Source organism: Podarcis tiliguerta (genome assembly GCF_965153285.1).
Source record: "Podarcis tiliguerta genome assembly, chromosome: 5".
NCBI lineage: Eukaryota > Metazoa > Chordata > Lepidosauria > Squamata > Lacertidae > Podarcis > Podarcis tiliguerta.
In genome coordinates, this window is record NC_139538.1 from 86,468,211 (window position 1) to 86,484,546 (window position 16,336).

The following is a 16,336-nucleotide window of genomic DNA, read 5'->3' on the forward strand; positions in this document are numbered from 1 at the left end:
AATGCTCTCAGGGAGACTCACCTGGAGCCTTCATTGTACATCTTTAGGTACCAAGCAAAAACGTTCCTCTTCAACCAGGCCATTAGCTGGTTTAACATTCTATGGCTTTTAAAATGTGGGGGTTTTTTTGGGGGGGGGGTATTGATTTGGTTTGCATATGATCTTGCTTTTATTGTGCATTTTGCGTTGGTATTTTGTGTTTTTATGCTGTGAACCGCCCTGAGAGCTTCAAAGGAAGGGCGGCATGCAAACTTAATTCAGTTGCTGTTGACACTGTAAGCTGGCAGTATTGATTATGCAAGCAAGCAGTTATGCATAGGATAGAAATGTTGACTATGCAGGTTCGTTTTAATTTAGCAGATCAGTTAAACGTTGCAAACCGAACTTTGTGCTCCCACATAGGAGAAGGCAGCGCATTTCTTCAGCAGAGTTCAAGCACTTTGCAACCATGCACAGTATCACGCTTGCCCTGGGCCATCGAAAAGAAACTGCCAGAAATGATAACAATCCCCCTTGCTTTCCAGATAAGAGGTTCAACTTCTTCCTCGCCAATCTATCATTTATCTCCAGCTGTTAACAACTTCTCTGGCTGTTCAATACTATGTTTGTAAGTCAGTAATTTAGCAAAAGTTTTCCGCACCACTGCAAGCAAAGGGGCAAAATGGATCCATGCCATTTTGAAGTGGGGAGCAGGGCAGGAGGAATCTGGCTGGCGGCTTCTCTTTATTTTGGGGTGCTGGCCATCTGGCTTTCTGCAGTCAAATCCCCCAAAGTTTTGAAGAAATCTTCCATCTCTTCTTGCAGGAGGTGGTTTCTCTTGTCTGCATCATTCCGAGCCCTCTCAGAGTTCCGCAACTTGATCGCCAGCATTGTGTATTTCTTCTTTTCTTGATCGAGCTCTTCTTCCAATCTTGCCACCCTCTTCCTCAGTTCCGTGTTTGCTTCTTCAATCCTTAAAGCCAAGAGAGAACACAAACGTGTTAAACTTGCAGCAAAGGCTGCCACATGTTTATCTGTGATGTGACGACCTGCCATGGAAAGCTTGGGAAAGTCATGTCCCCATGGTGACACAGCCAGCCAGCTTTGTTTTGTACTGTACTAGTGCAGGGCATTTTTCTGCCCGAAGTAGAGCCCAAATACAGCACACAAGGACAACAGTTTTTAAAATGTCTGCACCATTCAGACACCAATTCCGGCCTTCATCTATCTCCCTCACATGGTGCCATTGGAAGCATGCCATATCACTATGGACTCAACTACACAGTTCAATTTATGTGATGATGCTGGAGGAGACTCTTGAGAGTCCCATGGACTGCAAGAAGATCAAACCTATCCATTCTGAAGGAAATCAGCCCTGAGTGCTCACTGGAAGGACAGATCCTGAAGCTGAGGCTCCACTACTTTGGCCACCTCACGAGAAGAGAAGACTCCCTGGAAAAGACCCTGATGTTGGGAAAGATAGAGGGCACAAGGAGAAGGGGACGACAGAGGACGAGGTGGTTGGACAGTGTTCTCGAAGCTACCAGCATGAGTCTGACCAAACTGCGGGAGGCAGTGGAAGACAGGAGTGCCTGGCGTGCTCTGGTCCATGGGGTCACGAAGAGTCAGACATGACTAAAAGACTAAACAACAACAATAAATACATTATAAAAATGTGACACCAGATGGTGCTGTAGAGCAGCAATCCCCAGTCAATGAAAATTTCCACTGGGAGCTGTATTTTTTATAGCGTTTTTAAATAACTCTAGATTCAGCCCTTGATGTACGGCAGGCGCAGCCCTCAGTTTGTGTATGCAAACTTTTCAGTTGCACATAAATCTATATAAGGAGACTGCTCACCTTACCTATTTTGTAACTCTAAAAATGTAGTATTTGCCTGTTGAAGTGGTGCGAAAACAAAATACCTTTGGGAAGACCCCCAGGTATCCACACCCATCCCTGTGCAGAAACACCATTCAGCCTTTTAAACGTATCTCCAAAATGTTAAATCAAATCTACATGGCACCAATACTTTTTCTGTATCTCTCTTTGTGCAACCATGCACTGCAAGATATAGAGGAAGTGAAATTACTTCATCATGAAGCACCCTGAGTGCAAGCTGACTGCAAACATATTCCCACATCAGCATGGACATTGTGGCTTAAGTTCCCTGGTTCCCCTGGCTTTTTTTGGGGGGGGGGGTATTTGTGCAATTGTAAGCACATCAGAGCCTTCCAAAAAGGCAACATCTCCAAGGCAGGAGGGGAAACCCTGGATCCAAGTAAATCTTGGCAAAAATCAGAAGCTGCCCTCTTGTCCTTTGTCTTTATCCCTGGCATGAGCATGGTAGGTAAAGGGACCCCTGACCATTAGGTCCAGCCATGACCGACTCTGGGTTGTGACGCTCATCTCACTTTATTGGCCAAGGGAGCCGGCGTACAGCTTCTGGGTCATGTGGCCAGCATGACTAAACCCCCTCTGGCGAACCAGAGCAGCACACAGAAACGCCATTTACCTTCCCACTGGAGCGGTACCTATTTATCTACTTGCACTTTGACGTACTTTCGAACTGCTAGGTTGGCAGGAGTAGGGACCAAGCAATGGGAGCTCACCCCGTCGCGGGGATTCAAACTGCCGACCTTCTGATCGGCAAGTCCTAGGCTCTGTGGTTTAACCCACAGCGCCACCCGCGTCCCATGAGCATGGTATTTCTTGTTAAATAGTCTTCCTAAAACACTATCTCTAAATGGCCCAAACCAGTGCTATTTTTCTAGAAAAAGAGGTGCTGAAACTCACCATGACCTCCCTTATTATCTTACAACGGCAACGGAGCTCACTTGAGAGGTGCTGGAACTCCGTTCCAGTGAGTTCTGGCTGAAAAAAAAGCCCTGGTAAACCTCTGATTTCTCAGATAACTGAGTGCGTAAGCTGAAGTCAACACGGAAGGGAAAGAAAGTGCTGTTTTTCTAGGAAAAAAAGGTGCCGGAACTCACCATGAATACCACCTTTGTTCTTGTATAATGGCAATGGCGCCCACTTGAGAGGTGCCGGAACTTAGTTTCCGGTGAGTTCCAGCTGAAAACAACAACCATTCAGAGCCTCTGGTCTCGACTCTCAGGCATTTATTTGCCTGCCTTCTGGAACACTTACCTTTTGATACTGGAGTCATACGCAATCCTTTGTTTGCTCAGCTCTGTCTTCAGCTCCGCGACAAGACTCTGCAGGGCTCCAGAGCAGTGGGCAGAGTCTTTGGAAGCAGACGCCCCATTGTTTTGATCACTGTCGCCGCTGCAGGACGCCCTTGACCTCTCCGCGCTGTTATCCAAGCAGGCTTCGCTTTGCGGGAAGGAGCTAGCCGTGGCCCACTCCACCTGAAGAGAGCTCAAGGCCGAGGAGTCGCTGGCCCGACAGGCAGGGCAGCTGCTGACGGAATCCACGGCGAGAGAGAGTTCGCAGGATGAGCTCGACCAAGTGGCACTGGTGCTGCTACTGTGGGTGCTGACAGAGAGGCCGGAAGTGGGGACATTGTCGTAGGTGGATAGTCTCTGAGGCGAACCTGCTGCCCGCCCTCCTGAGGACGGCCTGCAGTGGCCTTGAAGGGAATACAGTCCATTCATGAGCCAGTTCCCACCGGAAGGGAAACCGGGGCTATCCAGCAAAGAGCTTCCCAGTTTGTGGCTGAGCGACCCAGACCCCTGCTGCCGAAAGGAGTATTTCCAGGCGGGCAACGTTTGCCTTCTCTTGCCGGGGCTCGTTGCAGGAAGGCTGCAGTCTGCTTTGCTGTTCTGCTCCTTAGCTGCCTTGAAGAGTTGGCTCACAGGGTTGACCGTGGGGCTTTCTAACTCGCGGTCCGCCCTGCTGTCCTTGGAGAGATGGTCTATTGTGCCATGTGGGTGCTGGCCGGGGCCCTCCGTCAGAGAGGCACCGAAGAGCTGACCATGCTCGCTGATCAAAGCAGTCATTAAGTGCTGGACCAGGGAAGTACCTGTGTGGTGATGTTAAGAGAGTTAGGTGGAGACAGCCAGCTTAATCCTTTGCAAACATTTGTGATGCTATCCATACTCAGAGCAGACTCACGAAAACCAATACACTTGAACCACTGAGTTCAGTGGGTCTGCTTTGACTTGGTATTTTGCCTAGAATTCTTTTGCATTCAACAACTGAATAGTCACAGGTTCTATAGCTGCTGAAATTGTCCACACACACCTGAAATATGCTTCAGAACCTTAGGAATATAAAGTCCATACCTTCCATTATAGCTAACGGATCTTCTACTTGCGGTCGAAGGATATTTGGTCCAAATACAGTGGCAAGATTCTGGACACTCATCTTGTTACGGCTCGAGTGAGACTGAACTTCATCGAGAAATCTTGAAAAGACCCCACCCAAGAGAAGTGAAAGTTACATTCACCACCAACTCTTCTCAGTGGAGGAAGAAGACCAGAGCGAGGAGTTACCACTTGTGTCGCTGCCATGGCTCTTTTTACTAAGGGTCAAGTTAGAATATGTGGGAGATACAAGATGAGTCTCCTGATGCTTTTACTTTGCAGGAAAGCGGCACCAGAGGCAATGATAGGCAGTGAAAGCCCAAGAGATTACCCCTTTAACTCAAAATCCACACACCCTGTTCCTACCTATCAGGGGAAAGAGATCTTTGCCCTGCAAATGGCAAAATTTCAGGTGATAGTGGGAAGAGAAAAATTTAAGCAGCCCCCTTCCAGCTGCCATTCCTCTGCTTCCAGTCTCTTGCAGCTGCTTTCCAGTGAAACCACCACACCTGTGAAGGAGTACCATGTGTCTCTCACAACACAAGGTTGGCATGGTGCCAGGTTTGACCCAGATTCTAGCCAGGAGCTATTGGTGAGGACTGAGGAGAGGCGCTGCTGTGCACCTGACTTCCTTGGCAGCAGCTTTCTGCCACTTGCCAGGAAGGGAGAGGCGGCAGGGAGGCTGGTACAAGGAGGGCACATGGGCGGAATGAATCTGGCACTCCTGCTGATGGATCCACACAGTGCCCAACCCCTCACTACCTCACTTCTCCTCCTCCCAGTAAGTGGCACCAGTGCTGCTGCCAGGAGGCCATGTGTGGCACTGCCCCTCCTCATCTAGCTGCAGATTCCAGCCATGGCACTTGTGCCCTTTTGACCTACAAGGTGTGACTGGAAAGTTCGGTGAACGGTCACCGAAATCAGACAGCGAGAAATATTCAAACATACAATTGGTATGTAGCTCAAAATACAGTGTATGAGTAGTTTAAACGTTTCTGTGAAGGGCGGCAAACCATCGATGATGACCCTTGGTCTGGCAGATCATCAACGAGCGGAACGGCAGCAAATGTCGTCAGAGTTCGTGAGTTCTTGAAGCGGGATTGGCGTTTGTCCGTCCAAATGATGGTGGAAGAATTGCATATTCCACGTGAAATTGTTACTGAGGTTACTGAGTCATCCCACCCTCCATATTCTCCCGATCTGGCCCCACCAGATTTCTTTCTTTTTCCAAAACTGAAATCTGCACTGAAAGGGCACGGATTTTCCAACATTCCACACGTCCAAGCTGCTATGATGAGGGAACTGAAAGCAATACAAAAAGAGGACTTCTGCAGAAGTTTCCAACAGTTCTATGAATGTTGTCAATGGTGCATTTTATCAGAGGGGCCTACTTTGAAGGTCCGTAAGGTATGTATGTTCGAATATTTTTCACAGTCCGATTTCTGTGACCATTCATCAAACTTTCCGGTCACACCTTGTATTAATTTTTATAAAGCAAGTTTCTAGCCCAGGCTTCCTCAACACCAGCCCTCTAGATGTTTTGAGACTACAGTTCCCATCATCCCTGACCACTGAGCCTGCTAGCTAGGGATCATGGGAGTTATAGGCCAAAAACATCTGGAGGGCCGAGGTTGAGGAAGCCTGCTCTAGCCCATATAGAACCAGAGATATGAGGCAAAAAGTGCAGATGCTATTTTGACCAACTGTTGCTGTTTTTTAGAAACTAGTTACTACCACCTTTCAGTGCTGTTAACCAATGAATGAAGGCACTGCTTTGATGAGGCCCTGGTGTTCATTATCACTTGCACTGTGGTCCTCAACCTCCAGCAGAGGAGAGTGAGTTGCTTTAGCAAGTCATTATCTCTAGGCATCATAGCCATTATGTGTAGAAATTGGGGTGCCTTCATGCTTGTCCCCCTGAATAGATATATACACGAACAATTGTCAAGATTGCATAGGCAGAGTACAATTATGGAACTGAGTAGGCCCGAGCCTTCATGGCCTGTCCATAATTTGGAAAAGCAGAGAGAGGGCAAAAGTTCTCATGCACGGGACATTCAAGCAGTTATGCTGCTGCTGGTGATTAATCCCTGTTAGACCGTTAGTTCCATCGTCCAGAAAAAGAAGGTTCCATGCTAATACTAGTTGGGCAGCAGTGACCTTCTTAACCCCTCTGGTGATAGTGCTCCCAGTGCCTCAGTGTCTGATCTTTGTTGTCAAAACCAAAGGAAAGATTGCTTGGGCCAAGACTCCCACCCTCCTCCCATAAACATGACTTACTTGCAGATGTACTTGAGGAGATTGTAGTTGGCCTGCGGAAGGCTTCTCACATGCCTTGCCAGTTCCTGAGTACCCTGAGGGACGGGACGAAAGCAGAATGAACGCTAAGCTCAATAGCTCCATAACTAGGGCCAAACACACAACCAGCCCCTATATTCAATGGCGATCTGGGGAGATTGATTAGTCTAGTTCTGGACAGAGTTGTCCTCCACTGGAACAAGGCAGTTCCTAACCTGCTGATACTGCTGGATCCAGCCTTGAAGACTCATGGCCCCAGTGGCTAGGAGAGTGCGTTTCCAGATATGACTGGTTCACCAGTTATGGCCCCATTTGGATATTCCATGATCATGCATTCCATGATCTTGTAACTTCCAGGCGGGATTACTGCAGTGCGCTTGACGTGGGGCAGCCCTTGAAGTTGACTCCAAGAGGTCGACTCAGAAACTCAGCAGCCATATTACCAGCAGGGGTAATCTCGCATCGCCCTCATTTTAAAACAGCTGCACCTTGCTGCCAGTTCACTTCTGGGCCCAATTCGAGGTGCTCACATCAGGGTTCAAAAACCCTACATATTTGAAAGAGCCCCTCCTTTCCTACACCCCCTCTTGGGAACGAATATCAGCAGAGGGGCTCCTCTGTATAGTTCCACCTCAGAAGTTATAGGGGTGGGAAGAGGGGCATTTTCTGTGGCAGTCCCTAAACTTGTCACATTCCCTCCCCAGCTACGGCACTTATTCCCGTGATGGCAATTCGTTTTAACTGATTTTAATACAGTGGTGGGACGCGGGTGGCGCTGTGGGTAAAACCTTAGCGCCTAGGACTTGCCGATCGTATGGTCGGCAGTTCGAATCCCCGCAGCGGGGTGAGCTCTCATCGTTCGGTCCCAGCTCCTGCCCACCTAGCAGTTCGAAAGCACCCTTAAATGCAAGTAGATAAATAGGTACCGCTTTATAGCGGGAAGGTAAACGGCGTTTCCGTGTGCTGTGCTGGTGCTGGCTCGCCAGCTGCAGCTTCGTCACGCTGGCCATGTGACCCGGAAGTGTCTTCGGACAGCGCTGGCCCCCGGCCTCTTAAGCGAGATGGGCGCGCAACCCCAGAGTCGGTCACGACTGGCCCATATGGGCACGGGTACCTTTACCTTTACCTTAATACAGTGGTACCTCAGGTTAAGTACTTAATTTGAACCTGAAACTGTTCTTAACCTGAAGCACCACCAGAACCCAATTTCTGTTCTTATCCTGAAGCAAAGTTCTTAACCTGAAGCACTATTTCTGGGTTAGCGGAGTGTGTAACCTGAAGCGTATGTAACCCAAGGTACCACTGTACTGTGTTTTTATATTGTTGTCACATGTCTAGGACCTCATGTGAAGAGCAGGTAAAGAAGTTAAATAAGAATAAAATTATTGTTTTGGAATTCATCACCCCCTAAAAATACCCCCCCGTTTGATTGATCTTTGCACAAAGGTTTGTTCGTGAGTTTGCGATGTGTTTACCGACCTCTCCTTTGTCCTTGGAAAGCAGCTGCCCACAGGAGAGGAAGTCTTCATATCTGGCAAAAGGAATAACAGGCTCTGGAAGCTCTCTGAGGTAAAGTTTCAGGAGAGAGGCTACTGTGTGGACATCGGTGTTGCTGCAACAAAGGAAGGAAAAAAAGAAGTTTTAGCAAGATGCAAAGCAGCTGAGTCAGAAACTCTGCAGTTGCCCTTGGCAAAGATGGGCAGGCTTCGGGAAGATACCTCAAAACACACGTTTATTTATCTATCTAAGTGGTCAGGCCCTTTTTCTGGTCCAGAGCAAAGTGACTTATAACCAAACAGACAGTAAACCCCATATACAGTGGTGCCCCGCAAGACGGAAAACCCACAAGACGAAAGGGTTTTCCGTTTGCAGAGGCGCTTCGCAAGACGAATTTCCCTATGGGCTTGCTTCGCAAGATGAAAATTGACGAAAATTCTTGTGATTTTTTTCCGCTCCAAAACCCCTTTTTCTGAAGCGCTAAGCTGCTAAAAGCATTTTAGCAGCAAAACCACTAATCCCTTAAGCCTTAAAAAGCCGTTTTTAGCCTTTAAACTGTCAATAGCGCTAATCCGCTAATGGGCTTGCTTCGCAAGACGAAAAAAACGCAAGACGAAAAGACTCGCGGAACGGATTCTTTTCGTCTTGCGAGGCACCACTGTAGGTGCATGAAAGCAAATGGGAAAGAGAAATCCATTAAAAACATTCCACTCACTTCCTAAAGGCCACAGAAAGCCAAAGTAAATATGTATAATGAAGCTGCCAGCCAAGTCTCCTTGGGGAGAGTGTTTCACAAACAGGGAGCCACCACAGAAAAGGCCCGTTCTCCTGTTGCCTCTCTCCTGACCTCTCATGGAGGAGGACTTCAGATTAATAATAATAATAATAATAATAATAATAATAATAATAATAATAAATTACTTATATCCTTCCCATATGGACGGGCCTCCCCAGCTACTCTGGGTGGCTTTCAACAGGATATTAAAAACACAATACAAGAAAAAACATTAAAAACCTCCCCAAACAGGGCTGCCTTCAGATGTCTTCTAAAAATCAGATAGTTGTTTATTTCCTTGACACCTGGTGGGAGGGTACAGTAAACCCTCAACTTATGTGGGGGGTACGTTCCAGGGATTGCGCCTTAAACCAAAATCATGTATAGTCAAAAACACATCGGGTGCGATGTTAAGTGGGATTGCCAAAGTCTTTTTTCACTTCCTGCCCTCTTTAAAGCTTTTTTTAAAAAAAGTTAAATGTGCATAAGTTGGGGGCTTACTGCATCGTATTCATGAAGCATTTAAGGCTTTAGAGGCCAAAACCAGCACTTTGAACTGGGCCCGGAAACTAATTAGCAGCCAGTGCAGTGGGCCAGGATTGGTATTATATGCTCAAACCATCTTGCCCTGGTGAGCAATCTGGCCACTGAATTCTGCACAGTCTTCAGAGACAACCCCATGCATCATGAGTTGCAGTAATCTAACCTAGAGGTTACTTTAAAAAATAAAATAAAAATGAAGTAGTTTATGCATGTGACAATAGCCGCTGGGATTCTTTATGCGCAGAAATGGAAGGAAGAAGAAATTCCAACCCCCAAAAAATTAACAGCAAGATTTAAGAGAATGTAATGATGGGCGTTTTATGGAAGAATGGATGTCTTTTTTCGGACTATTTAAAGAAATATTATAGTATGATGAACTCGTGAGCAGGATTTGAGCTGTGAGCAACAGAAGGAATCAGATTATAGTCTTGTGGTTATGATTTAACAGGGAGAAGGTAGGGCACAGAAGAAGAAGAGAATCAACCAATCCATGGGAAACAGGGTCGACAAAAACAAAAGGGGCGAAAAAATTAAATGTTTATTGGACTGTGTATGTCAAAAATGTTGAAACTTCATAAAATATAATTTGGGGCCAGGGGTAACCCTAGAGGTTACTAGATAAGTAAAGGTAAAGGACCACTGGATGGTTAAGTCCAGTCAAAGGCGACTATGGGGTTGCGGCGCTCATCTCACTTTCAGACCAAGGGAGCCGGTGTTTGTCCACAGACAGCTTTCCAGGCCATGTGGCCAGCAGGACTAAACCACTTCTGGCGCAACGGGACACCGTGACAGAAAACAGAGCGCATAGAAACACCGTTTCCCTTCCCGCCGCAGCGGTACCTATTTATCTACTTGCACTGGTGTGCTTTCGAACTGCTAGGTTGGCAGGAGCTGGGACTGAGCAACGGGAGCTCACCCCGTCGTGGGGATTTGAACCGCCGACCTCCTGATCGGCAAGCCCAAGAGGCTCAGTGGGAGTGGAGATTCACTTGGGACAACGGCATTATCCAAGAGGCTGGGTTTTATAGCCCCTCTCTGTAACGTTGGAAATAAAAAAGGAATGTAAGATACTTTCCATTGTCTTTCTGCTTTCCTGGGCAACCAACTGGGAGCCGATGACAGCATCCTGACAGTCTGTCTTTTTGTCCTACCATGACCCTGCTCCCTCCCACATGTTGCACAGCTTTTTGAGTGGCTGCTGTTGCTTTGTGAGTTACTTGCTGATGTGCAGGCTACCTGCCACGGACCAGCCTCGCTACTACAGTGGTACCTCAGGTTAAGAACTTAATTCGTTCCGGAGGTCTGTTCTTAACCTGAAACTGTTATTAACCTGAAGCACCACTTTAGCTCATGGGGCCTCCTGCTGCCGCCATGCCACCGGAGCACGATTTCTGTTCTCATCCTGAAGCAAAGTTCTTAACCCGAGGTACTATTTCTCGGTTAGCGGAGTCTGTAACCTGAAGCGTATGTAACCTGAAGCGTATGTAACCCAAGGTACCACTGTACTTACCTGATAATGTTTAAGCCTCCTAACCACCGCGGAAGGAAAATTAGCCACTGTTCTTCCCTCCTATCATAGGAGCCAACTCACAGGGGTCAAGGTCCTTTTGCCCCCCATAAAATATTTGAGGGGATCTGGGTCCCCCAACAGGGGTGCCAACTTGAATAAACTATAGGGGGCAGCGTGGGTGTAGCCAAGAGGGGGCAGGGGGTAACTGCCCCCCTAAATCAAGTAGATCAATAAAAATAGTTAAATAACTGAGGTTTTGCCCCCTGCTAGCATAAAGTGCCCTCCTAACATAAATCCTGGCTACGCCCATGGGGGCCAGGTAAACCCCACCCCACATAATCACTAGATGTGGCACCCCCCCCCCATTTGAATGGCAAATGCAGAGCACCACATGTTAGTTTGGCTGGCTGGGCCCCCACGGTAAAGAAATTTGAGGGTGCCTCAGGCCCCCCAGAGATGGTGTCTATGTTACCAGTGATACATACCTGTGATCTAGCATAAGAAACAGACACGGCTACTTCTGTATTGGTTAATCGTTAAGTGTTTATAATATGGTGTTTTTTGTTGTTGTTTTTTGTAATTGTACAGTGGTACCCCGGGTTAAGTACTTAATTCGTTCCGGAGGTCCGTTCTTAACGTGAAACTGTCCTTAGCCTGAAGCACCACTTTAGCTAATGGGGCCTCCTGCTGCTGCCGCACCACCGAAGCACAATTTCTGTTCTCATCCTGAAGCAAAGTTCTTAACCTGAGGTAATATTTCTGGGTTAGCGGAATCTGTAACCTGAAGCGTATGTAACCCGAGGTACCACTGTACACTGCCCTGGGAGGTTCAGCTGAACTCAGATATTTTCTAAACTAAATACGGTGGCGATCCTCCTTCCTCAGGAGGAGGGGACGGTGATGGCAAGAAATCTCCCAATCCAGACACGTGGATTTCCCTTAAAAAATGCCAGTTCACCTGTCAAACAGAGGCTTCTCCCCACAGTCAAAGGAGTCCTGCAGCTCTTTCACCAAATTGGCTTGCCCAGGCATGCGGAAGAGTCCTTCCTCAGCGAGCCCATGCTCCCGGATAAAATCCACACATTGCTCCACCAGAAGTGGAGCCAGGTGCTTCCCGTACTTCCTTTCGTATTGGACTGTGTCTTCCAAGCGTTGACCAAAGATCCCTGCCAATGGGAGAAGCCAAGCATTATCTTTGGTGGTCCACAATCTCAGACCTATTTTCCAGGGACAGTCCCGGATTTACAGAAGCCGTCCTGGTTTCTGAATTGATCCTGGAATGTCTCACTTTTCCTTAGGATGTCCCCCTATTTTTATTGGAGAAATGTTGAAGGGTATGGTAGAACGTCCCTATTTTCACTGGAGAAATGTTGGAAGGTATGGAGTTATGAGACCCCTGAGCCAAGGAGATAAGTAACTATACAACCTTTAGAAGACATCTGAAGGCAGCCCTGTCTAGGGAAGTTTTTTAATGTTTCATGTTACATTATGTCTTTCTCTGTGTTGGAAGCCACGCAGAATAGCTGGAGCAACCCAGGGTATAAAATAATAATAATAATAATAATAATAATAATAATAATAATAATAATACAGTGGTACCTTGGGTTAAGAACTTAATTCATTCTGGAGGTCCGTTCTTAACCTGAAACTGTTCTTAACCTGAGGTACCACTTTAGCTAATGGGGCCTCCCACTGCTGCTGTGCCACCGCCACACGATTTCTGTTCTCATCCTGAAGCAAAGTACTTAACCTGAGGTACTATTTCTGGGTTAGCGGCGTCTGTAACCTGAAGTGTCTGTAACCCAAGGTACCACAATAATAATAATAATAATAATAATAATAATAATAATAATAATAAAGCAATGACAAAACTAGACAGCATCTTAAAAAGTAGAGACATCACCTTGCCGACAAAGGTCTGTATAGTTAAAGCTATGGTTTTCCCAGTAGTGATGTATGGAAGTGAGAGCTGGACCATAAAGAAGGCTGATCGCCGAAGAATTGATGCTTTTGAATTCTGGTGCTGGAGGAGACTCCTGAGAGTCCCATGGACTGCAAGAAGATCAAACCTCTCCATTCTGAAGGAAATCAGCCCTGAGTGCTCACTGGAAGGACAGATCCTGAAGCTGAGGCGCCAAGACTTTGGCCACCTCATGAGAAGAGAAGACTCCCTGGAAAAGACCCTGATGTTGGGAAAGATGGAGGGCACAAGGAGAAGAGGAAGATGGAGGATGAGATGGTTGGACAGTGTTCTCGAAGTTACCAGCATGAGTTTGACCAAACTGCGGGAGGCAGTGGAAGACAGGAGTGCCTGGCGTGCTCTGGTCCATGGGGTCATGAAGAGTCAGACACGAGTAAATGACTAAACAACAACAACAATAATAATGGCATAAGGCATTCCTGTTTTCACTGGAGAAATGTTGGAGGGTATGCAGTTTTGGTGTGGGGGGAGTTGTGAGGGCAAGCAAGGAGGACTGAGTCCTCCAGGTTACATGAAGTGAAGGGAGAAATTGATGGGCAAATCCATTTGGGACCTGAAACATTCTTAGATGCTGTTTGAGGCACCAGCACTGCTTTGCCCGGGTGCCTATGGCTTGAGAGGAATCGCTGTGAAGTCGCAGGTTTCATGAGCCTTTCCCCAGATGTTAGTGTCCCCCACAAATGCAGTCTACACACAGGTGTGATGTCAAAGTGCACCCCACCAGCAGCACCCTGCCTCGGAACAGGTACATTGCAAAGGGGCACTGCAAGAATTGTAAAAAGGTAAAGGGACCCCTGACCATTAGGTCCAGTCGTGACCAACTCTGGAGTGGTACCTATTTATCTACTTGCACTTTGACGTGCTTTCGACCTGCTACGTTGGCAAGAGCAGGGACTGAGCAATGGGAGCTCACCCTGTCGCGGGGATTCAAACCACCAACCTTCTGATCGGCAAGTCCTAGGCTCTGTGGTTTAACCCACAGCGCCACCTGTGTCTCAGATTAGGATTACACAAAATGTGGGAAAAACTCTGAACAAATGTTCCTCTCCTACCACCATGCACCTTCATGGACAGTGTAGAAATAGCGTTTGTACTCAGATCTCTCTACTGAATTCCGTCCCTAGACTCAGATGCACTTTAGAACATCTAGCTCTCATTTCAGAGTATCTGTCCCTCTAGAGCAAAATGATTCTACCAAAACGCCAGAGTTCCTCAAGCATTTGATTGAGAGGCTTCTGGCCCCGTTCCACAGACTCACATACTGTAGCATTGCAAAGAGGAGTAGCTGCAATGGAACTGGAAGTACTTATGCTGAAATAATAGCAAAGGATGGCATTCGACCAAGTTTTACCCACTGAAATTAATGAACATGATGACTGTGTGAGGCCCATTCATTTCAATAGGTTCTACTCTGAGTAGGACTTCAACTACCATTCAAAGGCTTGGGGCCAGATTCAGCGAACTGGTCTTGCTAGTGGAAAGCCGCATGTCCTATCCCAAGCCTCTCCAGGTATGGTTGGGCACATCTAAAACCTGGAGACCTGTTGTCAGTAAGTGTGGACAATACCAGGCTAGATGGATCAATGGTCTTGGAACCACAGGGATCATCTAGTCCAGGCTTCCTCAACCTCGGCCCTCCAGATGCTTTGAGACTACAATTCCCATCATCCATGACCACTGGTCCTGCTAGCTAGGGATCATGGGAGTTGTAGGTCAAAAACATCTGGAGGGCTGAGGTTGAGGAAGCCTGATCTACTCCAGCCCCCTGCAATGCAGGAATATGCAGCTGTTCCATGAGGAGATTGAACATGCAACCTTGGGGTTATCAGCACCATGCTCTAACCAACTGAGCTAGCTAGCTTGAAATGGCCTCTTCTGGTCTCACGACGTTCCTCTCCGATAATCAGCTAATGCAGGCGCAGCACTAAATGTAAGGCTAAATGAAGTGTCCTATTTGCAGAGGTGTGTCTAAGCTTCTCAACGCCACACCTGGAACTGGAAAAGCCATTGGGATGGGAGAATCAGGAAAGGAAAGGAAAATTTGCTTCACCCACTGTTTCTGCGCTCCAAATCTTCCTCTCCATGGCAATTTCCTCTTATGGGGACTTAAATGCAGAATGCATTTAACACCCCATGGGAGACAAGTTGTGTGGAGAGGATTCTGAACAGGGACCCAGCTGGCAAAGAATTGATAGAGTAGCCTAAAATGGACCCCTGGCCATTAGGTCCAGTCGTGACCGACTCTGGGGTTGTGGAGCTCATCTCACTCTATTGACTAAGGGAGCCGGCGTACAGCTTCCGGGTCATGTGGCCAGCATGACTAAGCTGCTCCTGGCAAACCAGAGCAGTGCACGGAAACACTGTTTACCTTCCCGCCGGAGTGGTACCTATTTATCTACTTGCACTTTAATGTGCTTTCGAACTGCTAGGTTGGCAGGAGCAGGGACCGAGCAACGGGAGCTCACCCCGTTGCGGGGATTTGAACTGCCGACCTTCTGATCGGCAAGTCCTAGGCTCTGTGGTTTAATGCACAGCGCCACCAAACTTCTGGGGTGGCGGATGCCAGTCACAAATGGGCACCCGTTGGGAGCTTCGCGTAGTGCAGAATAGCTGCCACATCTAAAACAGTTGGAAAATAGAAGACCACAAAAAGTGTTCAAAGATGGAAAATGCTGCCCATTGGTCCATCTGATCTAGAATTCTTGTGTCCAGTTCTGGGCATTATCCGGCAGCTTAATGTGTACCATACATCCAAGAGTTTGCTTGTCAATCATAAAAAAGGCAATGCTGATGATGGGAACTAAACAGTTAACTTATTTTCTGGAGCTTCTTCCCTCCTTACGAAGCCAGGTGTTTGGCTAGGTTTAAAAGCAATAAAAATGGCTTGCTATGTTTCCATCGCTATCTTCTAAGGTCCTACAGACAAGCAGGCTCTCAAGTCAGCACACCTGATGCAGGAAGAAGATATGCCTATAGACAAGCTGCCTGTTTCTTAAATAGCCCTTGCAGACATAACTTTGAGTGGAGAAAACAAAATTATTCTGTAACTGTAGGAGGGGGAGAAAGGTTTTCTCTCCAGCTGGGATAAGTTACTCAATAAATGCCTAGCAGAACGAAGTCTGAACATGTTGAGGACGGGGGGAAAAATATTTGGAGTGCGTCACAAATCCCTAATTCAACACCAGCTTCAAAGACAGGAGTCGAAATTCTGAACACGTAAAATACATTCGTTGGTTGGTTTCATCCATCTGCCCAGATGGTTGGATTGCATTCCTTGCGAGAGCTTCTGGTTCACACATGTTCAGGGAGACAAAGTCATCATGCACTTTCTGGTTTGCCAGTCGCACAATGGCAAGCCCTCAAAAGAGCAGAAAGTAACACGTTTGCACTTTCATGAAAGCACATTTTCAACTGATAAAAATGTACATAGTTGGTGTGTGTGTGTATAAAGCTGGTAGATATCTTATCAAGTGGACCATTTGTGT

General features: G+C 47.2%; 1 protein-coding gene across 2 annotated transcripts in view; it reads right to left on the reverse strand.

Moving 5' to 3' along the window:
• Window positions 1–329: 329 nt before the first annotated feature.
• Window positions 330–16,336, reverse strand: part of ARHGAP22 (Rho GTPase activating protein 22) — a 36,288-nt gene continuing 20,281 nt past the window's right edge. For both annotated transcript variants that reach the window (XM_083440385.1, XM_083440386.1), the window contains 6 exons: window positions 11,829–12,036; window positions 8,025–8,157; window positions 6,528–6,601; window positions 4,227–4,348; window positions 3,130–3,964; window positions 330–952 (listed from right to left, as the gene is read on the reverse strand). In XM_083440385.1, the coding sequence (XP_083296511.1) occupies window positions 724–952; window positions 3,130–3,964; window positions 4,227–4,348; window positions 6,528–6,601; window positions 8,025–8,157; window positions 11,829–12,036 (1,601 nt within the window). In that variant the 3' untranslated portion in view covers window positions 330–723. The remainder of the gene's footprint in view (window positions 953–3,129; window positions 3,965–4,226; window positions 4,349–6,527; window positions 6,602–8,024; window positions 8,158–11,828; window positions 12,037–16,336) is intronic.